The following is a 25,548-nucleotide window of genomic DNA, read 5'->3' on the forward strand; positions in this document are numbered from 1 at the left end:
AATGGCGTCCATCCAAGGGGTGTAATACAGTCAAATCGAGCCAACATGGTGCCAAATTACTTGATAGTCTACTCACATGCTCAATAATCAAAAATCAAATTCAAGTTTCTCCTAAGGGTGTAATATAGTCAAATCGAGTACATTGGGATAATATAGTCAAATCGTAACAATATAGTGCCAAGCTATCCGATGGTTGACTCACATGCTCCATAGTATCAAAACATGATTTGGGTTCGATTGAGATCCACTCTAACATAAGATTTAAATACTCGACTTTGACCTTAATCTAACACGACTTAAACTAAGTTATAGTCACAATCTTAAGTATGATTTGACACGATTATTATTATTTTTTTAATATTCCTAATATATAATCATTGTATGTTGCATCTTTACCAAAACGAGTTTTCCTTTTGGTATCTATAGATGGTTACCTTTTCAAATGGTCGGTAATTGTAAAGGCGTGCTTGATTACAATAGGCCCTCATTTTTCTAACTCTCTTTTGTTTGATGGAGGGATAGTATGGAAAACTTTATAAGCGAGACAAATGCTATTTTTTATTCAGATATGTAGATTTTTTTAGAAAGTAGTAATGATTTGATTAAGATTGCGCTCTTGTTGAATCGAGTCCATACGAATCCGAGGTTGCTTGACAAAGCACTCGAATTGTCCCGCCTCAAGCTCATTTCCCTCACAGCACAAGATAATTAACAGTAATCGCGGATCCCGCTAAAGTCAATTGGAAGCGGCTTAATCAAATTTCACTAGAAAATGATGTTATAAGTGTTACATAACTTTTGCACAACGCTCAATTAAGTATCACAACTTTTTTTCATTCACTTTAGTGTCATAATTTTTTTTTCTCAATCACTTAACTACAATACGAATTTTTGCGATAATTTTAAATTTCTAATAATTAAATGAACGCTTTCAAAAAATTTTAAAATTATGACACTTAAGTGATTGGTAAAAAAATATGATGTACCAAAGTTATGACACTACTAGTGGTCCCTTATCCCCAAATTTTACTGCCGCCCGAGTCCACGACGGGGCCGTCGAACGTTCCGGTTCGGTTAAAACACCCTTAAACCCTTCCCCGAGCACAAAGAAACGCTCCCTCCCACCTCCTCCTCTCTTTCCTTCCCTCCCTCTGCGACATTTCAGCAAACAGGTCTCGCTCCATTCCGTACCCGCGCCTGTCGAAGCCGTGATTCGCTTCGCGGCGACCGAATCGGGAGCGCCGTGAAGATGAACGAGGAGGAGGACGTCGCCGGGCCCCCGCACAGGGAGCTGTACGCGCTGCTCCACGTGGCCCCGGACGCTTCCGACGAGGAAATCAGGAGGGCCTACCGCCAGTGGGCTCAGGTCTACCACCCCGACAAGTACCAGGACCTTCACGTATGCTTCTTGAGCTCGCTCCGCCTCGCGTTCTTTCTACTTGCTGGTTGTCGGAGATTCGGGTGGCTTCAGCTAGAATTTTGATGAGTTCCCGGCGGGGGATTGGGATTCGCGGCGGCGTCTGTCGGTTGATTCGTGGGCGGTTTCTTGGGATGGTTGCTGAGGTTTTTTGGATGTTGGGTTGTGGTCGGTTTGACTTTGTTAGCATTTTTTTTCGTTCATGTTTGTGGCTCAATCGAGTTTGCCTTGGTTGCGTGCGGCGGTGCTGCTTATGTGTTTGACCGAGTGTTGATGGGAATTGTGTTCTTGGGAGAACTCTGTCCCGCTGTTCTTTCCCTTTTCCTGGGAAATTTAATCCGCTCAAATGCAGAATTACTTCTATCTCGAGAAGGTTATGCGACTATCCCATCAATGGATATCTATTCTATCTTGATTCGCACCGTTACATGGTTGTCTTTGGTCTGTTCACCAAAAATCTTGTTTCTATCTAAGGGGGATATCTTTGGTTGATGTAAAATGTCAACTGCTGAAAATGGCAGTTTATATTATTTGTATCCCGGCAATAACAAGTTTTGCAGTGTCCTTTTGATTGTCCCATTGCTTTTGCAGAATTGGGAAGGCCTAATTCATTGTTAGTGATATACAAAAATATTTTAACATCATTTCAAAGACGATTGGACTGTTCCTTCTCAGTCTATGATCTATCCAATGTTCAAAACTAGATGCTGCAATTGTCCAATAAGCATTAATGGCAAGCCCATGCCTTCTCCTCTCGTGAAGATGTCTATTGGTTGGACTAGAAATGAGGGAGAAAAGGAATCGGAAATCTTTATGTTCACACCAGACACTTAATTTTCTTTTTATTTCAGTTGAAGATTTATCCTCTTAAGTGCAGCATGTCTTTGCTCTTTTCATGATGGCTTCTCTCAACTATTCTTTGCATGTGATTGGTAGTTGTTAGTGCTACTCAGTGTATCTTATGGTAATATTATGAATGAATCGTGGTACAAAGCCATCAACATTTTGTTAGTTGCTTTGGCCCTGGGCCCATTCATAAGTTTGTTCATCTTCATCTTTCAATTCCGATGCTGTCCTTTTCTCAGCCTGATTATTGACGATCATAAGTCCTATTAATATGGAACAAGTGTCTGATTTTCAGATGAAGGAAGTTGCTACACAGAACTTTCAGCGGATATGTGAAGCATATGAAATATTGTCCGATGAGACTAAAAGGCAAATATATGATATATATGGTATGGAGGGGTTAACTTCAGGTTTAGAACTTGGTCCAAGGCTGAGTAAAGTTGAGGAAATTAAAGAAGAACTTGAAAGGTTAAGGCGAATGAAGGAACAAGAAAAGAGTTTATCGCAGTTCCGACCATCTGGTACAATAATGACAGAATTGTCGGTGCCACACTTTTTGGATGGTGACAGCTTCGTGAGAGGGTAGGTCTTCAACTTATGTATCTGCCAATCTATTTGAGGATCCTAATTAAGATGCATTCTGCCTGATGCATGATGATACAGGAGGACTTGACCAGACAACGAATCTAATGCCTTTTTTTTTTTTTTTTTTTTTTTTGGGGGGGGAGGGGGAATTGAGATTTGAACAGTGAATAGAGTTCTGATTTTCATTGCTGTAAATCAAGTTGGATGAGATCATCGTTTTAGCATGACTACAGGATGCTAGGATTGATGATAAATTGCGAGTTGCACAAGTGCACAATGTGAGCAAAGACGTTGCAGAATGAAATGGTTTTGTGAAAGCTGAATGACAACCAAGCTGATGGCTGTTTACCTATGATGTCAACTTGATCCATTCTCCTTAATCATTTTTAACACTTACAAATTAAATTTTGTGGAGTTAGATGTTCTCATGATTCTGTAGATCAAATTTATGGGATCCAGCTGTGAGGCTGACTAATATTGATATATACCACTGCATTACAATGATCTCAGCAAACCCTTTTGCCTAGGTCTGTGATTGTTATAAGAAATGGAAAATTTTAAAATTCCATACTTTCCCCACATTGACAATTTCTGGCCATATAATATTCTGCTGCTCAATGGTATCTGTTGAGTTTATGTGTTCATGTATTTCAGAATGCAAATGGCAAGTCAATTCCAGTCTCAAATATCCAAAAAGAATACCCTAGCTCTTGGTGGAAATTTGGCAGTTAGTGAAAATGCTGGTGGCCGAGCTGCTTCTCTTGTACTTGGACATCAGATTTGTCCTGCTGCTTCAGCAGAATTTATGGTCTCATTTGGTCTACAGGCCCTTGTTGGCGTGCAAACGACAAGGTGGAGCATTTATGAGCTATTTATGTTATTTTTATGCAAAGCATACTACTTTTTCTCACTTTTGTTTGGTGATAGGCATTTATCACAACACTCATCAGCGACTATGGGCTTAGCAATGTCTTTGCAAGATGGGTCAATAAATCTGTCAAATGCGTGGACCCGCCAGTTCTCAGAAACAGCAAATGGAAATGTATTCTAGCTGCATCAAGTTTCTCTCTTTCTCTGCCGAAATGTTATTTGCCCTGTGCTGTTTACCATATTACAATCAATAAACTATATCAGGGTTGATTTATAAAGGTTCCTAGCAACATGATCTTGAAGGCTTATAAAAAACTCCTGTGGCTTAATGTTGGTAATTTGATCGATTTCATAGATGATAAAACATTTGTAGAGGGCATATGATTTGCAGTACCCATGGCAGAGATTAATACATGACAATGAGAAATCTTTATAAAATTAAGGCATGTTCTTAGCTGTCGATACAGTTGCTATACTTCACTGTCTTTTCCCAGCATCAAATATTTCTCTTATTTTTTGCTCTTCATCTTTTTTGCAGATACAGCTTGTATTAGGACCAGAATCATCTATTGCAGTTGGATGGCAAAAGAGAGAAGAGAAAATGTCTGCTGCTGGAGAGTTGAAAGTATGTCCAAATTTGCACTTCAGTCATGCTCAAAGTTTCATCCCTGAGTTTTGGAGATAATATGATGAAACACATGCTCATAACTTAAGTGTATGTGAACATGTTCACATATGCTTAAGTGATATAACATTTGGTTCCCATGGTCCTTCTTGTTATGCTTCTTTCCCCAAAGAACCTCCCTGAGCCAAGTTTCTCTTTTATTATGCCTAACCATGTTCATTTGTGTTTATTCCAACCTTCTGCAATTTCTACAGCTTGGAACAAGTTCTTTTGGGGCATCAGCTCATTACACTAGGCGTTTTTCTTCAAAATCTCATGGGCGTATTGCTGGCAGATTTGGAAGGTACTTGCAGTAGATGAATTTGGGCACTGATATTGCAAATTGACTTTGACTATATTTATTTGGACTTTAGCAATCGCTTCGCATGTTACTAATTTTCATAGCACTTTTGATTGAGTTGATTATTTTTCACGTTTCAAGTTCTTATGAGACATTGCCATCCTGTTAATAATATTCAGTAGCATTATTATATCTTAAAATTCCCAAATCATGGTTTTTGATGACTGGAGAAGTTTTGTCGAGCAACGTACGGACCCAGCATAAAGATGAGAGGCCCTTACAATCAGTTTGATTGACATCCGTAAATAGTGTATCATGCCTGCCTTAATGACTTGCTATAAACTTTCTCATCTCTTGTTATAGGATTATGTAGCATTATTATATCTTAAAATTCCCAAATCATGGTTTTTGATGACTGGAGAAATTTTGTTGAGCAACTTACGGACCCAGCATAAAGATGAGAGGCTCTTACAATCAGTTTAATTGCTAACATCAGTAGATGGTGTAGCATGCCTGCCTTAATGACTTGCTATAAACTTTCTCATCTCTTGTTATAGGATTATGTTTGTTGCTTAGGAGGAACTAATATGGTTCTGGATGTGACAATGAGGAAGGGTGCTACATTGATTTTTATGTTATGGTTGACAAACATTTTTTTAAGATAAACAAAGTCTTGTAGTTGGACCTCAAACCTATAGATAATTCAAGATTTTAATATATACTGACGCACTTTCTGTTTTTAGTTATTATGCTATATTGTTTTTTCAATAACTTTACCTGTTGCACAGCACTGCTCTAGAGGTCGAAGTTGGTGGTGGAAGAAAACTCTCCAACTTTAGCACTGTCCGCATGCTGTACACAATTGGGATACAGGTATTAGGTGCTTCTTAAGAGTAATGGCTAGATGATTATTGGTGTACTTTTGTTTTTCCCTCATGAAATGTAATTTGAAAAATCTTTAGATCTTCTTGTGCTATTCATTTTTTAGAAGGCAAAAAAACTAACTAATAAAATACTATTTATTTAACATAAAATTTCAATGTTGTGTTGAAGTGTATATTTAGAAAAAGATGAGATTATGTAGAAAATTGATAATAGGAACAAAACAACAATGGCGTGGCCCCTCCTTGTGATCTCATGGTTCTATAAAAGTGCAAGTCCTGTTAAGTTGTGTTACATTTCACCTGGATAGAATGGTCTTGTGCCAAATGTCTAAAAATATTCCATTACATTTTATTACAATTAGGGTGGATTGAGTTTAAGACATTTCCATTAGTGCTGCAGGCTCCTTAGTTATTATTCTGTCTGCATCATTTACACTTACATTACTTCTTTAATTTGTGTGGCTTACCCCTTCTCTGTGTGTTATTCTCTTGGCAGGGTATATTTTGGAAATTTGAGTGGCGCCGTGGTGGCCAAAAGATAGTTGTTCCTGTAAGCTGGATTTAGCATTTTCATTTGTTTTCTTGCATTAGAGGCACAATATAGGTGCTTTAAGTGGTTATCTTCATTAGTTATAAAAGTCGAATAGATTTCTATGTATGAAAATTCGAAGAGGCTTAAATAATTGTAGACCACCTTAATAAGTTGTTATTAAGGATGGCCAGTATTTTTTGGAACTAAAAAATGGACTCGAGAGCATTGTCATAAGAAAGCATTTCAGCACAGTTAAAGATTTTCATTTTGTTTGCTTTCCTCATGTACTCTCTCTTGTGGTCCCAAGTATGATCTGGTAGTTAGTGGAGAACATTCGGAAGGCCGTACATTTTGTTTTGCTCTGAGATATTTGCTTTTGGCTATTTGTGTGCAGATTTTGCTGTCAAGGCATCTAAATCCTTTGTTTGCTGCCGGGGCATTTATATTTCCAACTTCTGCTTACTTCATTCTCAAGGTTCTTATCTGAATCACCTTATGGAGAATTTTGTTGTGAAGCACAGAATTTAGTTTTAAAACCTTAATAGCAATGGGAAGGATGTCTTCCAACTAATATACATGGCATTTCATATCTTAGATTTTTAGGAAGGAATCTCTTTTCCAAACCTACTTGTTACAGAATTTGACTGTATGATTCTTGTTTATTAGTTGGAAAGACCTTCGTGTTGGGCTCCATCATAGGCCTTCTTTTTCAGTTGTTTGGTGGTTATATGCAAATGTTATGCTGGCTTAGAGGATCTTGTTTCTATACCTATTCAACGATTGTCTTTAATCTAGCTCTTAACTTTTATTGGCAATTGTAACTAGTAGTTTTATTGGACGAAGTCATGATGGCTAAATGTTGACTTATTAATTTATGACTAGTAATTCACACAGACAATGCAGTGTTTTAAAGAGCATCTTTCCAGTTGACAAGGCCCATGCTTACCTGTTTGATTATTTACACATGCTGCCGATAGAAAAGTCATTAGTTGATACAACCTACATGTTCCATGATTGCAGAAGTTTGTTGTCAAGCCTTATCTCCTTAAGAGAGAAAAGCAGAAGGCTTTGGAGAATTTAGACAAAACTTCAGCGCAGGTATGTCTAAAACATTTGCTGCTCTACAGTGTCCCTTGTATTCATTAGAGATATTTAAGCAAATCGTCACAACATGTAGGTACAAGAAGCAACGGCGGCAGCTCAGAGAGCTCAGAAGTTGTTAGAAAACGTGGCAAACCGAAAAAGAAACAAACAAATGGAAGTTGGTGGACTAGTTATCACTGAAGCAAAATATGGGAATCTTAAAAATTTGAAGAGATATGATCAATCAGGAGGAGTCACCGAATTGGCTTCCCAAGTTATAGATGTTACTTTGCCTCTAAATTTCCTCGTTACTGATTCAGGGCAGCTTAAGGTATGCTACTTCTTTCTTGTGCCATTTGTTGTGCTCCCTGCACTTCTCTTTCAAATTCTTCAGCATGACTGTGCTTTGACCTAGCATTGACTGCAGCCACCCTTAATCAACAGCTTAGCACCTGCCTTTCTATTGTTATTTCTCAGACGGTTCTTTTAACCGAGAGTGAAGGTATTTTAATGGGCGAAGCCTTGGTGTGACATAAGCTCTTAGAGGTCATAGTTTTAAGTCACAGAAACCTCTGCCCCAAGGTAGGCATCAAGCTGCACACATCTCCCCAGATTCGGACACCTTTTGCCGAAATCTACATGACAAGCAGGCCCTTCAGTTTAGACTAAAAAATATCAGTATGCTCTCTAGAAGCAGAGGAGCCTAGACTTGTGCATTTTAGAGTATTTTTTGCTTAGCGTCAAAGGTCCAATCATGTGCTCTCGGTAAGAGTGATACATATTGGAAGTAGAAGCTTGGAAGGTCGCACCAGTATGCAGAAGCCATTCTTGCATGTGCAAGGTTACTTATATAGGTTTTTGCATGCCTATGTCTCTTCTCATGAACATTGAAAACGAACCAGGCCAGGGCCCTTCTCATCAAGGTGACGCTTGGTGTTAATCACATTCGGCAAACAGACGCATCTGCAATCTTGGGGATTTCATTATCGGCCAATGTCGGATGCTTGTTCTCACTTGCCAATTTGTATATTTGCAGCTTCACGAAGGCGTAAAGAAATCGGGAATTATGGGATTTTGCGATCCCTGTCCTGGAGAGCCAAAAGGACTGCGCCTGGAGTATACTTACGCTGGCAGTAGATACGAGGTAGTGCATCTTTGCTGTCCCTCTTCAAGCAAAACCGGCTCGGTGTATAACCTTCGTTTCGTAATTTTCGTGATAATGCAGGTGACGGTGGATGATTACGCGGAGCTGTTTATCCCCCGTGAAGATCACCGAATTTGAACGATAGCCTGATTATCTAGCAATTTTTTTTTCCCAGCTTTGCCATACCTCTTTAGATAATTGAAGTTTGAAAGTTTTACTCGAGTTCAATCTTCAGCTTGATTTCTTGTATCCAGAGAGCCTCGATTGATTTTCTTGTAAAATTCTCATAATAGAGATAAATTGTACAAAAAAAGCTTCATTTCTCATTTTAAAACAGCACGGATGCATTTTCTGTGCCCTTTCAATGTGCAAGCTTGCTGCTTTATCTTTGCTTTATCTTTTGTTTTTAGGGATAATGACACAAATGATCACTCTATTTTGATCCAATTCCAATTTTGATCCAATGTGGAATGTGGTCTTAAATTTCACTCTCATGTATAATGTGATCCATAGATTTTTGATACATTTTCAATTTAGTCATTGGACTACGAGAAAATGTTCAACGTTATTTCGTGTTTAATGTTATCCTCGAATTATATGAAAGTTTAACATATAGTTGAAGGAATAAATTAATTATGTACCAAAAGTCCAAAGATAACATTGAAAAAATTATAATTCAAAGACGATATTGCACATTGATCTCAAATTTATGGTTTACATTAAATAAATTAAAAGTTAAATGACTATATTGTATATATGAACAAAGTTCAAAAATTATTTATGTCATTCTTTCTTGTTTTTATACCTAAGATGGTGAAACTTAGCTCACAAAAATTAAGGGGCAGATTTTAGATCACGAAGTTCAATAGATTACTAATAAGCTACTCGTTAGGCCTTGTTTGTTTATGCTTTAATACAACCCAAAATTATATTTTTTTTCACTCTCGTGCGGAGTTATAATTTACAAATACTACATAGACTTCAAAAGATTATTAAGAATTATATGTTAATTTACGTGTTAATATTTATATGTCAAGAGAATTTCAACTGTTCTAAATTTAAAAATCAAAATGTGTGTATTGTAATATTTAAATTAATCAAAAAGAAAATGTAAGAGATTCACTAATTAATATAGGGAGAATTGAGTGGGCATAAATTATTATAAACACAAGTATATGCGTGTTTGTTTTATTGAAAAATTGTTTCTCTGAAATTAATACCATAAACCACAAACTAAATATTTATAACAAATTTTCCTGTAATTTATTTTCATTAAATACCACGATAAATCACAAATTGATACACATATTTCATTAAAATTCCAAATTGGTACTTTCGTTAATCTTCATATGTTATCTAACTCGATAATTTGATGTTGTAAGTGAGGGTAAATTTATATAGGTATACTAGCTTGAGATTTTTTATTACAAATAAAAATTTGGATAATTTTATTTTGAATATATTAATTTGGAATTTTCGTAATATTAATCCAAATAAAAATGGATTAATTTTGTGAATGGCATAATCCGTATCTTCCTCTTCCTTCGACTTTCGGAGGAACGAAACGCGACCGCGCGTCCGTCGCCATTTCATTCCGGAGCCGGAAAAACTTTCGCGTGGGGGCGGCAGGGCAGGAGGCGAAGACGACCGGAGAAGAAGGCAGGAAGGAAGGAAAGGGAGGGGGCAAAAGAGAATGGCGGGAGGGACGCCGGCCTGCATCTTCTGCCAAATCGCCCGCTCCTCCACCTCCACTCCTCTCCTCCACTCCGTCCGTCCTCTCTCTCTCTCTCTCTCTCTCTCTCTCTCTCTCTGCGTTCGAGTCTGATCGAGTCGCTCGCGCTCTCGCGCTTCGCAGGACGATCGAGTGGTCGCGTTCGAAGACATCAATCCCTCCGCTCTGAGGTAATTCGCTAGCTTATCCCGATGCGCGTTTCTTCGAGCAGTCTGATTGGTGCTCTCTCTGGATTGTGCTTTGAGCTCGTTCAGTTCGGATTAGCTGTGATGGAGGCTTGTTGATCTACACCGTGGCTCGACTCGATCGAGATGATTGTAGGTTGATCGATTGGAGCGGGCACTGCTGTTTACCTCTGGAGATTGGACGGGATAACGAGTTCTGAATCGTTTTGTTTTGTTTTTTCTTTTTGGCTGGAATGATGGGGGTTTTGTTCGATCGAGATTTCGGATGAGTGATGTGGATTGGGATTCCGCTTGATTCCAGCGCATATTGATGTATTAGGTGTTCATTGAATTAGAGCGGCGCATGTTCTTTTGAATGCTTCGAGTTTCGTCTATTAGTTTTGACCGAAATGCTGCTTCGAGAGCACGACAGACTGCCAAGAGTTGAGTCAGTCTTTATGGAGATTGCCTGGTTTAGTTTGGGCCGCATGTGAGATGAATAATGATCTGCTCTCTTCCTTTTGTGGAGCCTGGCGGTTTTCGATGTGATTGGGCTGTCGATTGCATTCCTCTTATGCTTTTCTTATAGTAATGTTACTCGCATCTCATGAGTTGGTGGTAACTTCTAAGAGACATGCTACTGATACTGTGGAGTTTAAGATGTGATGCCCCATGGCACAGATTGCAGCATCACTCGAAATGATTTCACTCTTTGGTTTGCAGCTCTTTTGCTGCACTCTCGGGATGACTGAAAATCTTAAGCTCAATGCCTGATCGACAGGCATTATTTGGTGATTCCAGTGGAGCACATTTCAACTGTGAAAGACCTCAAAAGGAGAGCTGAAGACTATACCTTGGGTAATTATATTCGTTGGTTATAACTCATTTGAGAGCATGGGACCTCGAGTTATTTATCCGCTTTCTCGTTTTCTATTCATCCAGTGAGTCACATGCTGGATGTGGGGAGAATGCTTTTACAGAGAGATGTGCCTCAGTCAAAGCATTACAGGTTCTTTTTCATATTCTTCAGCCACACGGAGATTTTCATCCCTTTGATTTCATGTAACCATGTTATTATGCATCCGTCCAATTAAACTGACGTGGAAGACATGGTGATCAGCATTCACTCCTCTAGTTGTTGGAGACTTTGCCATGTGTTTGAGGGAACTGGAAAATTGTGCTGGAGACTACCTGTTCGTATCCGGTCGAAGTATTAAATAGCCAGGCACTTGTCTGAAAAGTTGTCCTTGTTAGATTTACTTGCCGGTACAGCTCTGCTAGGTCGTCAACTTTCTGTAGATTTCATTTGAATGGGAATTGTTAATGATGCCTCGTTTACGGGTGCTAAACTGTGTGCCCACCCTCTATCCTTGATGTCTTGGGAAGATGAGTAGAGTGCTTGACAGGCAATCCTTATAGGGAAAATTTTGTCAAAAGCTTCTTACCTTTTAGTGCTTATCCTATCGTTTACACATTCTTAAATTTTATTTACATATTGCTTTCTTTATTTATGTTTTTTTAACTTTGGAAAAATATATTATGAAACTATCTCAATCTGTGTTAATGATCGTCGCTGAACTCTATAAATGTAATTGTTGTTAATCAACTTAGCTTGATTTGTTGGTCCCTGGTCATGCATTGAAGTTTCTCCTGTCTTTGTTGACGTTCAAGTGCAATGTTGGACTTTGGACTATGCTTTTTGAGTTTTTGATAATATCAGTACTAAATGACACATCGTGAGCAGTTGATATGAACATAATAATGCTGTCATTTGCAGAAGTAACAGCCATTTGCAATTCAATTTGTGTGTCAATGATTCCCTTGCTTGCAACTGGGAGAAGTTTTTGGATCTAAATTCACCATTTTGACCAATTTGTTGCTTGTTCCTGATATTTATGTTCACAGGTTTGGCTTTCATCAGCCTCCATTCAACAGTGTCAACCATTTGCATCTTCATTGTTTGGCACTACCTTTCATACCCAGGTAACCTTTTTTCCTCTTTGCTCTCTCGATAGCTCAAATATGTTTTGACAGTTGTTACTCTCGGTACCATAATCATACTTAATGAAGTTATAAACACATTAGTTTAACCATTGAAGAGCTTATACAGATGGAAACATATGAAGTACTTGTCATTGGGACCACTTGGTGGGTTTATCGAAGCAGAGAAGTTATTGGACAAACTAAAACCGGAGTAACGAAATCATGCACAACCTTAATCTTCAATTGAATGGTATCGACTTTCTGATTTGGAATTGGATATAGTTAACCACATTTATAATTTGGAAGTTCCCTTGTATTATTTATGGTGCAAATGTTATTTTTTGAATGTCTGATGTGCCTTGAATGATAAAGTGCTGATTCGTTTGTGGTCAAATGTGTTTCTCTCTGTGCCTATCAGCTAAGACTTACCTGGTATGTTGAGTCTATCTGCACTACAATTTGGTTTGCCTTTTTTCCCTTCTAGGAAATGCGAATGGTATTTTCAAGGACAAATTGATAGTTTTATTATACAAAATGATACCCTGTACTATCGGTTTATTCAAGGATGAATTAACCAAGATCCATGTGTCTCTGGCTCTGAATTTTTTTGTTTATAAAGAAATAAAACGGTTGCCTTTAACTGTTGTTTCTAAAATTTTAAAAGTAAATATTATAGTTGATGTTTCAGCTGAATGAGTATATTTTTGGTAAGGCCTCCTATCATGTTATTTCCTACTCCTTGCATGCTTGCTCTGTATTTTTACGAAAGATGGCAAAGTTGATATGGCCAAATTTGCGTTTTTTGGGTGTTTGGTCATCTTTGCTGTTATTCAGTTTAACTGAATGTCAAAAAGCTGTTTTAGTTTCTGTGATTATCGCCAATGCAACCAAAGTAAAGACATCTAAATGAGTGGAGCAGTTCGTGCATTTATCTTATAGGTTTGGGAAAGAAACCGAGTTTTTTGCTTTGAATCGATTCATGTGCAGATAACGACTTGGCCAATACTTGCATGCCATAAATACTTTACATTGGGCAAATTTATTAACAACATCCACGACTTTATCCTTAGTTACACACTGCACCCTGTGTTTTTCAAACTTATAGTTTGAGACTCTATTTTTAAACCCCTTACTTTGCACCTTAAGGTTTCAAGGAAATTCTGCTTTGCACCCTTATGTACTTTTTCTAACCTTTTCCCAATGGTGTAGACTCAACATACGAATTATAAGTCTTCAGGGTGCAAAGTGTGGGATTTTGAAACTAGAGGTGCAAATTGTTGGTAAGGGAAAGCTTAAGATAATATTTGTAATTGTTGCAAGTCCCATGAATTATCATGACTAAGTGATGAGTTGCTGTCCGATGGATGTACCAATTCTTGTAATTTTCTTCAATCGCTGCCTATGAGCAAGGGTCTGAAAGTGAGAATGGACCAACGGTCTGTGCTCTTTATTTTCCCTTTCCTCTTGTGATTGATTTGGCAAGGAAACTACATCAGAAATGTTTGTGAGATTCGCTTGATGCTATCACTTCTAAATAGGAATCAGTTTCATAGCTGAGGTGTTTGTAGGCATCAGTTTGCTGCTTTAGTTTAAGAACAGTCCGAAGAATCTCTATGCAATTATGCACTCGAATGCCACTCGATGAGATTGAAATCTGCCTATATGTTGTAAAACTGTCTGCTAGTTTGGTATACGCCTGCTGAAGTCTTTAGTTTGTTGTTTTATCATTATCCTGTGCAGCAGACTTTAGATGGACATAGACCTTTTCCACTATGTACGAATTACATTAGACTGGTGGTAACTTGGAGGTGAAGCTGCGATGGTTTGCTGATCTGAATTATTGATGGGTCCCACTTGAACAACGGACTGATGGTCTATCCTATTTTTGCGAAGCAGAGCAAATGACGTGATTGCAAGTGTCTATAGTCTGTGTATTTGCTGATGCATGCTAACATGATTGACCTGTGAAACTTGGGACCAGCATCTACCATATTAAGTTATTGAACTAAGTCCAGACATGAAGTTTTCAGGTGTGCGAGGTGCAAGGAATCATCCTTAAAGATATCACTTTCGAGAGTTAAAAGACTTTGAAAATTCAATAACTAAATGGAAGTAAATTAATGATATCACGGATGCAAGCAAGAAGCTCTAGTTTCTGGTATTAGCAATCAATGAGTTGGACTTGTAGAGATGGTTCCCACGGTGGTTGACAGATGGCACTTTGAACTGTCACGCTTCTCTCAATAGCACCCTCAACTAATTATTGGCCCTTGGCATCGAACTGAACTAATTAGTCAATCTATTGTCTCAAGAAAAATAGGTTGTCATCTCTTTATTAGGTCTACCAGATCATCCAGAGCAAGTTGAAGCTCAAACTAGATTGGTGTCCCCCCTACTTTGGGAGCTCTCATTTACAGCAATATCTTATAGATGATGCTGGATTCGTGATGTCTAAGCCATCTAATCCTAATTTCTGTGATTTAGGTAAATTTTGTTTTTTTTTTCCTCCTGAAATATGAGAAGCATTGGCTCTATTGGCCAGCGGTAATGGTTGTAGGCAGGTGGATATCTCTGAATCGAAATACCCTTTGGGGACATCCATAGTAATGGTTGGTGGAACCCAAACAAGCTGTCCCTTATAGTGTGGGGAAAGTGACAACAAGTTTTGGACGTTTCGTTTGTTGGCGTGTCTGATTGATGCTTTGCTTTTGGTTATGACTAGAAAGACAATTCAGGCAAATGATTGAATAAGGGGGTTCCTAATTAGGCGGGTCCGGTTCTTCTGAGAAGCCGTGTTGAGTGACCGCTGAAGCCCATGAGGGCTTTTACCAGAAACAGAAGAATGTCTCTGCCCACACTGATACTTTGAAGGGGGGGTGATCAATGTGAGTTAATCGATACACACGGAACGCCTCTGAAAATCTAAGGGAAGAAAGAGAAAGTGACCTGCAATCCCTCCCTTTTTGGGCACTAACGAGTAGTTCAGTCCGTGAAGGAAAAGGCACAGTATCTTTAGACGATGTCTTGCTTTGTCTAGGTGCAGTGCGTTGGTTGATTTGTCGGCATGCATGTTGAGATATTTCAGTGGGATTACGAAATCTTGGAGGGGGCGGGCGATATCGGTTGACTGAATTGGATGGGACCATGGCAGCTCAACTTGAGAACTTGCATTCCACTCAAAACTCACGAAGGGAATTACTCATCGCGGCCCTACCTTCATCGCTGGTCCATGGTATGAGATTTAGCTCAGACATCAGCTTCAATTCCTGATCACTGAAGTGATGATCATAACAGGAACCTTAGGTGATCTCTTTCCTTGGTAGTAATGCACGTGGTTCTCAGGTCAAGCACGTGCCTTGGCTGCATGGTCCGAAACCCGAGACTCACATTCTTTTCACCGGCTTATTTGCCTATGCCATTCAGTGAATCCAAGCATGGGATTGACAGCAATACGTATCCACCTCGTAGTGCAACCTCGGATTTGTCCTTATTAAAGAAGGATTATCTTAAACTGTTGGTGTTAAAATTCCAGGACTTTATACATAACCCGATATGATTTGCGGTATGAGCAAGCAAGCAAGCGTTGTTGGTTCATTGGACTACACATGATAAATCCTTTGCACGAGTTTTCAGACTCCTACTCTCTCTCTCTCCAATTTGTCTATAAAGATTGTATCATTGGGGATGCGGAATGGGTATATACAGAGCGGAAACACGAGTCATCTTCCTTATAAACGATATTTATTTTTGCTTTCTTTTGTTGAAAAACTACGATTCTCTTTTTTAGTAGTAAACTTCTTTGCTTTTTTAACTAAAATTTGTTGAGAAGTGTTCTCAGGCTATTTGTTAAGTAACTAATCAAAATAGAAGTATAGTTTTCAATGCATCGTGATTCCATAACCGTATAACCAATGTTTTGGCAAATCTTAAATTTTTGTTATATATATATAAGGATATTTAAGCAGACATTTAGTTGATAAAACCCGTTTCAATTTTCTCCATTTCAATTCGATTGTGACAATGACCAATGTCGGATCCAAAATTGGATTTGAAAGCGCTTCTTTTTCAATTGGGTTTGCGGGGTTCCTTTTTTCACCTATTGGAAACAGCTCAGAACTTTGTTTGGGTTCAAGAAACAGCTTAGAAGTATACTGGCAAAGCCAAAGGCTGGCCGCTGATTTTTGACTGCCACCAAACTCACGGATGCCCCGTCCCCATCTCCATCACCCAGGATATTAAATGAACCGAAGTACTCCAATGATTAGTTCAAGTCAACACTCGAGTGCTTATCCATAATTCCCTGTGGAACAAAGCTTACTACTGAAGAAAGAAAGAAAGAAAAGAAGAAGCTTGAAAGCTCTGATAATTTCCCTGCCTTTTCTAACCTTTTTTTCCTTAGGCCGCCGGTACCAAATTACATGTTTAGGGCGTTTTAGCTGAATCTATTGGACCATGCACATCCTCCTCCCCCATCCCCATCACCTTTGCCAAATCCAACGCATAGCAAAGCCGAGCCTTCCTCCCCTCTTTAAAACCCTCACAAACTCTTCACCCTCTCCTCCATTCCTCTCTCTGTTCTCTCTCCGAGGTGGCGTAACACCAACACCGAACGAAACAGAGTACTCTGTTTCTCCTCTCTCGAATGGCGTCCTCTCTCCGTCTCTTCGTTCTACTCCTCTTCATCGCCCACCACTTTTCCACCTCGTTCTCCGCCCCCATCTTCCTCCCTCTCACCCACTCTCTCTCCACCTCCCGATTTAACACCACCCACCACCTCCTCAAGTCCGCCTCCGCCCGCTCTGCCGCCCGCTCCCTCCACCACCGCCTCGGCCGCCACCTCTCCCACCGCAGCAGCGGCCGCCGCCAGGTCTCCCTCCCTCTGTCCCCGGGCAGCGACTACACCCTCAGCTTCACCCTCGACTCCCACCCTCCCCAGTCCATCTCCCTCTTCATGGACACCGGCAGCGACCTCGTCTGGTTCCCTTGCGCTCCTTTCGACTGCATCCTCTGCGAAGGCAAGCCCAACCCCAACCGCCGCAACCCCGTCGTGGCCCTTAACCGTTCCTCCACCTCCACCGTCTCTTGCAAGTCCCCTGCATGCGCGGCGGCCCACTCCTCTCTCTCTTCCTCCGACCTCTGCGCCGCCGCTCGCTGCCCGCTCGAGTCTATCGAAATCTCCGACTGCGCCTCCTTCTCTTGCCCACCGTTTTACTACGCCTATGGCGACGGCAGCTTCATCGCCACCCTGTACCGCCACTCCGTTTCCATCCCGACGTCTCCTCCTGCCTTGGTCCTTCGTAATTTCACCTTCGGGTGTGCCCACTCGGCCCTTGGAGAGCCGGTTGGAGTCGCCGGGTTCGGCCGCGGCTCCCTCTCGTTGCCGGCTCAGCTCGCCCGCTTGTCGCCGCAGCTGGGCAACCGGTTTTCTTATTGCTTGGTGTCTCACTCTTTCGAGCCGGACCGAGTCCTCCGGCCGAGCCCGCTCATCCTAGGGCGGAAGGAGAAAGTGATCGGCAACGAGGAGGCGGAGTTCGTGTACACTGAGATGCTCGACAACCCGAAGCATCCGTACTTCTACTGCGTCGGGCTGCAGGGGATAACCGTGGGCCGGAAGCATATCCTGGCGGCGGAGAACTTGAGGACGGTGGACGGCCGCGGGAACGGCGGGATGGTGGTCGACTCGGGGACGACGTTCACCATGCTGCCTGCGGGCCTGTACGGCTCCGTGGTCGCCGAGTTCGAGCGGCGGCTCGGCCGAGTCCATAAGCGGGCGACCGAAGTAGAAGACAAGACGGGCCTGAGCCCGTGCTTCCACTTCGACAACGACACGATCGCGAGCGTGCCTACTGTTACATTGCATTTCGTGGGGCAGGGGTCCAGCGTGGTGCTCCCGAGGAGGAACTATTTCTACGACTTTACGGACGGCGGCAACGGCGGCAGCAGCGGGAGGCGGTCACGAGTGGGGTGCTTGATGCTGATGAGCGGCTGGGACGAGGCCGAGGCGGACGGCGGGCCCGTGGCGACCCTGGGGAATTATCAGCAGCAGGGTTTCGAGGTGGTTTATGACCTGGAGAAGCGGAGGGTGGGGTTCGCCCGACGGCGCTGCTCGACCCTGTGGGACAGCCTCAACCAACACTAGGCGCACGGCTGCATCGACGTTCGGTCCACGGTCGCCGGTCAGGGTCATTCGATCCCGGATGAATAAGAAGTCAACTCGTTTCACGCGTTCCGAACCGGGGAGGGGGGAATGCGAAGCCATTGTAAAGTATTTTTGAAAGTGTACAGCTTCCTTATGGTACAGCAGTCCTTAATCAAATGAGTGAATGTTCGGAGAAAAGTATTGCTGACATCATTCGTATTGATAGCGATCAGAGAAGTGCAATAAAATCGATCAGACCGTAACGTATGAAAGACCTCGTGGAGGCATCTCGGTCACGACTCTCTCCCACTAGCCAGGTCGAGCCAGCCCCTTCGGGAGGGACCATCCTTCGGTCCGGTACTTGAGTACTAAAACATGTCATATCGATTGGCATTGCGTGAAGAATTTCTATCTTTTCTCAGGTGATCCAGCAAGGAATCTGGACACGATCCATCCGATTCTGACCCGAATCCCCCTCCTCTTTTCTTGACGTGTCGTGCCGTGTGAAGCACGTCCCGAGGGGATGGTGGATCGTTCATGAGGTGGTGGGGTGCTTTGTGGAAGTAGCAAGTTGGGATCGTGCGCGCGCCTCGGATGCGAAACTTGTCACTAAGTTCTTCGCCAGTTCGACTATCGTGATTACACAAGGATTGTGCCTAGGTACGAGGTAGCACTGAATCTCCGACAGTGGTGGTGAGTAGGAAAGATCATAGGCGCACTCGACCTTTAAATTTCCTTTTCTTTTTTTTAGAGTCACGTCAACTAGTGTTCCGAACGTTTGTTGAGAATACTTGATTTAGAATTGTCAAGCAAAATCGTGGGTTGAACTCGTACATCCAAAGAAGATTGACGAGAGATCTTCTCAAATTGAATGCTTTTCCAATGGAAAAGAGCCACTTGTAGAGAGGGAGGGAGTCCCAAAGCTAAGGGAGTTGACACTACTGAGTCAAGCTCAACTCATGCCCAATCCAGCTGTTGAGCAATTAATCTTCTTCTTTTCTTCTGGGTCGGAGGCAATTACTCTTCTTGAGGGGGGGCTATTGAGGGGTTTGTGCCAGCTGCATATCTATCAATTAATAATGCCTTTGAGGTAAAAAAAGAGAAGAAATTTAATAAGGGTGTTATCAATAAATGTGGAGGAAATATACAGAAGAACCGCCCTAGGGTAAGAAACTCCGCATTGTTCTCATATTCTCTCTCTGTTGGAAAGATCAAGATAGACAGGGAATTAGGGGACTTCACGGTAGTGAAGGTAGACACCACGTCAGTATTTCAGTTCTGACTACTAAGGTATAGTAATTTCTTGTGCTTGGAGTGAGTGAGGTGGGTTAAATGCCCATGGCTAAAGGTGATAGTATCACTAATACTCGTTGTGTTCTCATAGCACAATAAACGACTGTTGGGAAACGTCTTAGAGTCACTTTTTTCGCACTTTCCATGTAACTTTCCATGTAACAATAAATGCTAAAATACCACCGGCCGCGGTGGCTCCACTGGATAAGGCCCCGCTGATCCTCAGCCCAGAAGTGAAGGGTTCAAAACCCAGGGGAGACGCTAGGTGTATTAAATGTGACTCGGGGTGGTGGGTTCTCCGCTAAGTGTCACACAGGGGTTTCTATTGTGGTGTGCAGTTCTGCGGTTCCTCCAAAGACAAAAAAATAAAAAAATAAAAAAATAAATAAAGGCTAAAATTTACCCAGCCCGCGGTGGACGAGTTGGTTCATGTCTTGACCCCTCAGCCTTAAGGTTAAATGTTCGAAATTTCTCACCCCCATTGCGCAACTTACCTGCGATGCTGTGGGAGGTGGGCTGGCTGCCGGCTGTATGGCGGTTCTCAGGTCACCAAAAAAATAAATAAATAAAGGCTAAAATTTTTTGGAATAATAACATAAACAGTTTTTGAACTTTAATTGAATGTGCAATGTAGTCTTTAAATTTTTAATATGTTTAATATGATCCCTGAACTTTTGTTAAATATGCAATGTAATCTCTAATTTTTTTGTACATAATTCAATTTAGTTCATAAATTGTACAAAAATGTTAAATTTCATCTCTAAACTTGAATTATTGTCAAGATAATTTTTTCTTTTTTTTGTGATCAAGGATCCACTGGAGCATGCCCTTGTCGGCTTACGCCAATTCAGGGTCTCACGACCTCCGCAATGGAGGACCTACAGTGCAGATATTTCAGGGAAAGTTAGCCTAGTAACCCACCGCCAGGACCCCACTCAAATACGGCCTCCGCGATGGAGGACCTACAACGTCTATACCTCGGGGAGAGTTAATCTAGCAACCCACCGTCAGGGCTCTCCACTTAAATTGCTAGCAACGCAAGATTTCAAACTCTTGACTTCCATATGCTAGAAAGAGTGAATTTAACTAACTGTACTGCCTACGGGTGAATTTCAGGATAACATTAACAAAGCCTAAATTGAATATATATTAAAAATTTACAGATCATAATGAATAAATTAAAAGTTCATAAATTACATTACACATTTAATTAAATTCTTAAATAATATATGTCATTATTTTCAATTCTTTTAGACGACCCTATCTTTACTCTCTCCGTAAGTAGAGTTTTATCAACAACCAGCAAATCCGAGGCTGTTGTTGAATGACTAATCAAGAAATGCCAACGCTTTGGCTGTTCTCTTTGTTGCTGCCGAGTACTCTGAAACGTCATATCATTTTGTACTAAATCTGTTCAGCAAATGCGTCGACGTGCTCGTTTACACAAAATTGGAGCATTTCGCCAATAATTATTGCTCTGACGCCTCTTTTCTTGCCCCAACCATTTCAGAGCGTGCATGGCCGGTCAGAGCAATCAATTGAACAAGGGCTCCATGTTGGATTTCACTTCGTTCGATTCATCTCGACAAGTGGGTCGTTCGAAATCACAAATTTCCTGCGGTATCCATCAAACACATTTGAGAAAAAGATATTCAGTTCCGGAAGCACTTATACGCATATCGAAGGAGAAGGAATTATATATAATTTTCTTAGTTCAATCAGTAGTCTCGACAAGTTTCTCCTGTCCTCAAGTACATTTGTATGATTATACGATTGCAAACGTTCTACGAGTACGAGAGATGAAGGCATAAATTTTGAATGTTTTTTTAAGAAAAACTTCTGCCAATTCTTACCCATCCATTTGGCAGTACATATTCATTTTTCATTTTCATGATGTTAATGTAAACGAATTTATTGTAGGTGGCAGTTCAATCGGAGGATTTTGCTTTTCGCCAGTGGTCTTCCAAATCTTTGAGAATATCAATAAGAGGATTTTACTTAAAAAATTGATCCGTAATTTTTTTAATATATCAAAAAACATATACTTTTTTTAATAAATATACTTAAGAGGTATATTGAGCACTCATCGCCTCATTGAAAAAATAAGAAGAGAGAACCTATTCTCTGGTGGGTCCCGGACTGCGGCCGCCAATGAGATTTCAATCTTTTTTGTCCGTTAGCTGTCAATGATGAGCATTATTAGAAAAGAGGAGGAGCGTCATTGCTTTTTGGTTGGTGCTTCCTTGCTTTGGTGGGTGCCCTTTCATTTTGAAAACCTTAGAATCTATGCATTCCAATGATACCGCTTTAGAGTTTGGACCATGCTGGATGCACTCCTCACCTTCATTCATTGAATTTCGTTTGAACAAATAGTATTTTTCATCAAATCTCAAAATAGGGTCCCATTGAGTAAGGTCAAAACGCTTGTTAATAATAATCAATTTCAAAGTACTAATTATGCATGACAAACAAGAAAAATAATACTTTAAATATGACCAAGTATTCTTAAAACATTCGTTAATAGTAAATTATGTAGACCATCTTTTTAAATAAAATAATTTTTCAATCATTTATTAATTAGAGTTCCCGAAATTTCAAATGCAACGTGGAAATCGGGATGCCAATCTATAAGCTAAATTGAGAGCTTCCTTAAGACAGCCCAGGTCGGCGAGTCCCGTGCGGCGAATGTCCGAACACGTGGCGGGAGATGGGCGACGACCAGAAGCCGCCAAAGGGATTTTGTCTTTTTCCCCTCCTCGGAGGATGACGTCATGATCCCGTCGCGTCGTCCATTCCCGAAGCGGCCGCAAGCGTGTGGGGCCCCGGGAACACAGCTGGCCGTCCCCGCACGTGCGACTCTAGATCGTTCCACACGTTTTCCTTCCCTGGGCCCCACTTGCGACGGCTGTCTACTTTCCGACAGCGTTCGCCTAGAGAACTAAAGAGATTTTAACGTATAGTTCCGCTCGAGAGATGCATTCGATTTTGGAATCGAATATAAAAATAACCTTTTCTTTCTTGGATTCTCGATGGCATAATTATTGGATAACATATATATTTTTTATTCATATTTAAAAAAAAATACGATAATTTAATAATCTTGAGCGTTTTATCAGATTTTTGGTCAAGAAAAATGGTCCTTCCAGATTATTTATCTTTTTCTTTCCCTTTGCAGATGGCCTGCTCTACTTCTCTCAGTCAAGACGCTGCACATTTTTTACGCTCCATTCATTTAAGTGTATAGGTAATAATTTTACTTGTAGCTTTTACTTTTTATTCGAGATATGATTTTTTATTAATGCCGTATAACTCAAATATTTAAAGGTATAATAATACGTCAGCATAAAATTTAAGAAAGCAAACGGTTGACACATATATGTTTATAGAAAATCGCTTGGCACTTTTATTATGCAAAGTGAAGGCATTCTACCGGAAAAGAAAATCCCATAGGCATGCAATTTGGAGTATTTTCTTAAGAACTCAAATGACGGCTTTTATTTTGTGTAGTGGTATAAAAATTCAATTCCATGTATACCAAATTAATGAACTAACAACGTTTTGCTTGTGATAGACAGCTTTTGTCCAAGTCCACTCATGACTAGGAAGAGTTAATTTTCCAATAAGGTTGTAATGACAAATCTAGTTGAATAGGTTGAACTTGAAATAGTCACAAAATAATATTTATGCTCATATGGGAAATTTGTAATGTTTTCAAATTAGACAATCTCCAAGAACTTGACGTTGCAAAGATCCGTGAATCTCTATTCTCGAAAGTATGGAATGTCAAGGCACATCAAATTCACATGAAAACCGAATTGGTGAATTGCATCACCAATTGATCAATCAGCAATGTTTCGATACCTACCTACAACCAAAACGCCTACTTTCCAAAAGGTTCTGCAATTTAGATGGCATATTGGCACAATTTCATTTCAAGATTCGAATTGGAATTTCAACCACTACAAGTAGGCGGAAAAGGTGGAAAAAGCTAAGAGAAAGGGGAGAATTTGATTGGGTGGGTATTCCAGTTCGAAGATTTCAAGTGATATTGTCGCCTTGCTATAAGGCATACGACAGCATATATTCATCTTTTTCTCCCTTTTGTTGTATTCTGACCATCATCCATTGTTCTGGCTAGGTCGTACCTGAGATTAAAAAGCTAACCTCCCCATTACCGGGTTCCGCTGTCGGGTCACTTCGGCCCACTCCCACTTTCGGCCTCCCCTGCTCATTCCCCTATCCTCGTTTCAGAAAAGATCAGAAGTGCCAGCGGTCGCGCATCACCTGGCACGTACAGACACAAGACAGCACAGAGTTCCTTCTTTGAGGCACCACTCCATTGGCCTTTCTTCCAATTCAAAAGACAACTGATGCCCATATTTCGCTAAGTGCCCTTCTTTTTCTAATTTTGAAAATGCGACCCATTTACTTCGTGAAAGTTATAGAAACATTTTCTTCGACTATGGAGATATTATTCTTTTTATATATATATATATATATATATATTATTTTCAAGAAGATATTTTTAAGTATAGGTATGAAATTGAGGAATGAGCAGTGCAGGATTTAGCCTTTCTGGGCATCTTGGCTAAGATCAAGAGAGCAGTGCCAGAGTACAGTAAAAGAAAAATGATGGAAGAAGTACTATCTCATCCATGTCCAGGCTGTACAGAATCCAAGAGTTGGTTCTTCACTTTTTTCTTTATTGGGTTGACAAGACACAGAGGAAATATCATCAGGAGATATTAAAGTATTTATTATTTACGAAATGACATGTCAATCCTGGAATAGGAGAGATTTGTGGGGAATCGGTAAGACGTGTGTGATTTTTAACCTTGGGAAATTCTGACTCAAAGCATCATCGTTGAGATTGAAGATTTGTATAGAATGATTATTTCATCTCTGTGCTTTGATTGGGAATGTGGAGGAGGAGGTTTTTTGTTGTTGTTGTTTCAATCTCCTTTGTTATTGACACTTCAATCATCACAAGAAGTGACCATCATTACATGATATAGACACGCACGTGTCCTTTTATATCACAAGTTAATAAGGAAAAACGACAAATAGTTTATAAACATTAACTCAATACATAATATCATTTCCAAACTTTTAAATTATTTAATGTAATCCTTAAAACTGTGATATAAGTTCAATTTAATCTATAGATTATATAAAAATATTATAACTTATCAAAAATAACATTGTATATTTTCATATAATTTAAGGATAAATCTCATTAAACAAATTAAAAATTCATATACGATATTAGAAATTATGGTAGATTTTAGCGATTATATTGAATAAATTAAAAATTTAGCGATAATATTATACATTGGATCAAAGATCATGAACTATTTGCGTCATTATTCCTATTAGTAATAATTGTCCCATGTGTGTGCACAAGACTCCACTAAGTGAGCGAGCACACATAATCTGTTAGACCATCTGATCATTTTCACGTGTAGTCAATTAAAACTTGTGCTAGACTTCATGTGGAGCGTTTGGGACTTTTGGAGCAATTTAGTCCAATCGTTCCGTCAAAGGCTTCATAGGGTATCTCACTCAAATCTCTTTTTGGCCATTCTCACACATTGACTTTCACCAGAAAGTCAACATCTTTTTATCCCGATACTAGTTTCACTTGCTTCAAATTGTCCAAGCCCACTTTCCAAACCATGTTTTATGAGGAAGTAACCGGCCAACTCCTAAGCCCATTAGCTTGTATTGAAGGCCCACGAGCCCATATTAGAGGGCCCATCAGATGTAACTTCGGTTTACAGTTGCACCTTTAGAAAAGATGAAGCTAAAGCTTTAATTCTTCTGGCGCCTGTAGTGAGAACAAAGCTGTCGTTCATAGCATTTGCTTGCTTAGCTCAAGGTTCTCTTGGTCTCCACACATTCCAAAACCCCA

General features: G+C 40.3%; 3 protein-coding genes across 9 annotated transcripts; all 3 read left to right on the forward strand.

Moving 5' to 3' along the window:
• The first annotated feature begins 1,096 nt into the window (after positions 1-1,096).
• On the forward strand, positions 1,097-8,716 carry LOC104443688 (chaperone protein dnaJ 13). Its single transcript, XM_010057194.3, has 13 exons — positions 1,097-1,399; positions 2,559-2,845; positions 3,503-3,700; positions 3,776-3,890; positions 4,257-4,343; positions 4,598-4,686; positions 5,472-5,556; positions 6,064-6,117; positions 6,494-6,574; positions 7,120-7,197; positions 7,277-7,513; positions 8,219-8,326; positions 8,408-8,716. The coding sequence occupies exons 1-13, from the start codon at positions 1,250-1,252 to the stop codon at positions 8,462-8,464; spliced, it is 1,626 nt and encodes a 541-aa protein (XP_010055496.2). The 5' UTR covers positions 1,097-1,249; the 3' UTR covers positions 8,465-8,716.
• A 1,137-nt stretch (positions 8,717-9,853) lies between these two features.
• LOC104443689 (bifunctional adenosine 5'-phosphosulfate phosphorylase/adenylylsulfatase HINT4) lies at positions 9,854-14,227 on the forward strand. Of its 7 annotated transcripts, none has more exons than XM_010057197.2 (7): positions 9,858-10,094; positions 10,182-10,228; positions 11,004-11,080; positions 11,165-11,231; positions 12,128-12,205; positions 12,333-12,455; positions 13,946-14,227. In XM_010057197.2, the coding sequence occupies exons 1-6, from the start codon at positions 10,020-10,022 to the stop codon at positions 12,418-12,420; spliced, it is 432 nt and encodes a 143-aa protein (XP_010055499.2). In that variant the 5' UTR covers positions 9,858-10,019; the 3' UTR covers positions 12,421-12,455; positions 13,946-14,227. The 7 variants fall into 7 exon arrangements, with proteins under 7 accessions (XP_039167776.1, XP_039167777.1, XP_039167778.1 ...); XM_018874503.2 differs by having other exon boundaries at positions 13,949-14,227; XM_039311840.1 differs by lacking the exon at positions 13,946-14,227 and adding an exon at positions 13,193-13,757.
• A 2,447-nt stretch (positions 14,228-16,674) lies between these two features.
• Positions 16,675-18,611, forward strand: LOC104443690 (probable aspartyl protease At4g16563). The gene has a single exon (XM_010057198.3). It carries the CDS (start codon positions 16,848-16,850, stop codon positions 18,342-18,344), a length of 1,497 nt encoding a protein of 498 aa, XP_010055500.2. The 5' UTR covers positions 16,675-16,847; the 3' UTR covers positions 18,345-18,611.
• The last annotated feature ends 6,937 nt before the right edge of the window (positions 18,612-25,548 follow it).

This window comes from Eucalyptus grandis, chromosome 5, assembly GCF_016545825.1.
Source record: "Eucalyptus grandis isolate ANBG69807.140 chromosome 5, ASM1654582v1, whole genome shotgun sequence".
Lineage (NCBI taxonomy): Eukaryota > Viridiplantae > Streptophyta > Magnoliopsida > Myrtales > Myrtaceae > Eucalyptus > Eucalyptus grandis.

Excerpts from the sequence above, each read along its gene's own strand:
- LOC104443688 (XM_010057194.3), top strand. The coding sequence starts at position 1,250 with ATGAACGAGGAGGAGGACGTCGCCGGGCCCCCGCACAGGGAGCTGTAC. Across the intron at positions 2,846-3,502 it reads GGTGACAGCTTCGTGAGAGG|AATGCAAATGGCAAGTCAAT; the intron begins GTAGGTCTTCAA and ends CATGTATTTCAG. Across the intron at positions 4,344-4,597 it reads CTGCTGCTGGAGAGTTGAAA|CTTGGAACAAGTTCTTTTGG; the intron begins GTATGTCCAAAT and ends CAATTTCTACAG.
- LOC104443689 (XM_010057197.2), top strand. The coding sequence starts at position 10,020 with ATGGCGGGAGGGACGCCGGCCTGCATCTTCTGCCAAATCGCCCGCTCC. Across the intron at positions 10,095-10,181 it reads CCACTCCTCTCCTCCACTCC|GACGATCGAGTGGTCGCGTT; the intron begins GTCCGTCCTCTC and ends CGCGCTTCGCAG. Across the intron at positions 10,229-11,003 it reads ATCAATCCCTCCGCTCTGAG|GCATTATTTGGTGATTCCAG; the intron begins GTAATTCGCTAG and ends CCTGATCGACAG.
- LOC104443690 (XM_010057198.3), top strand. The coding sequence starts at position 16,848 with ATGGCGTCCTCTCTCCGTCTCTTCGTTCTACTCCTCTTCATCGCCCAC.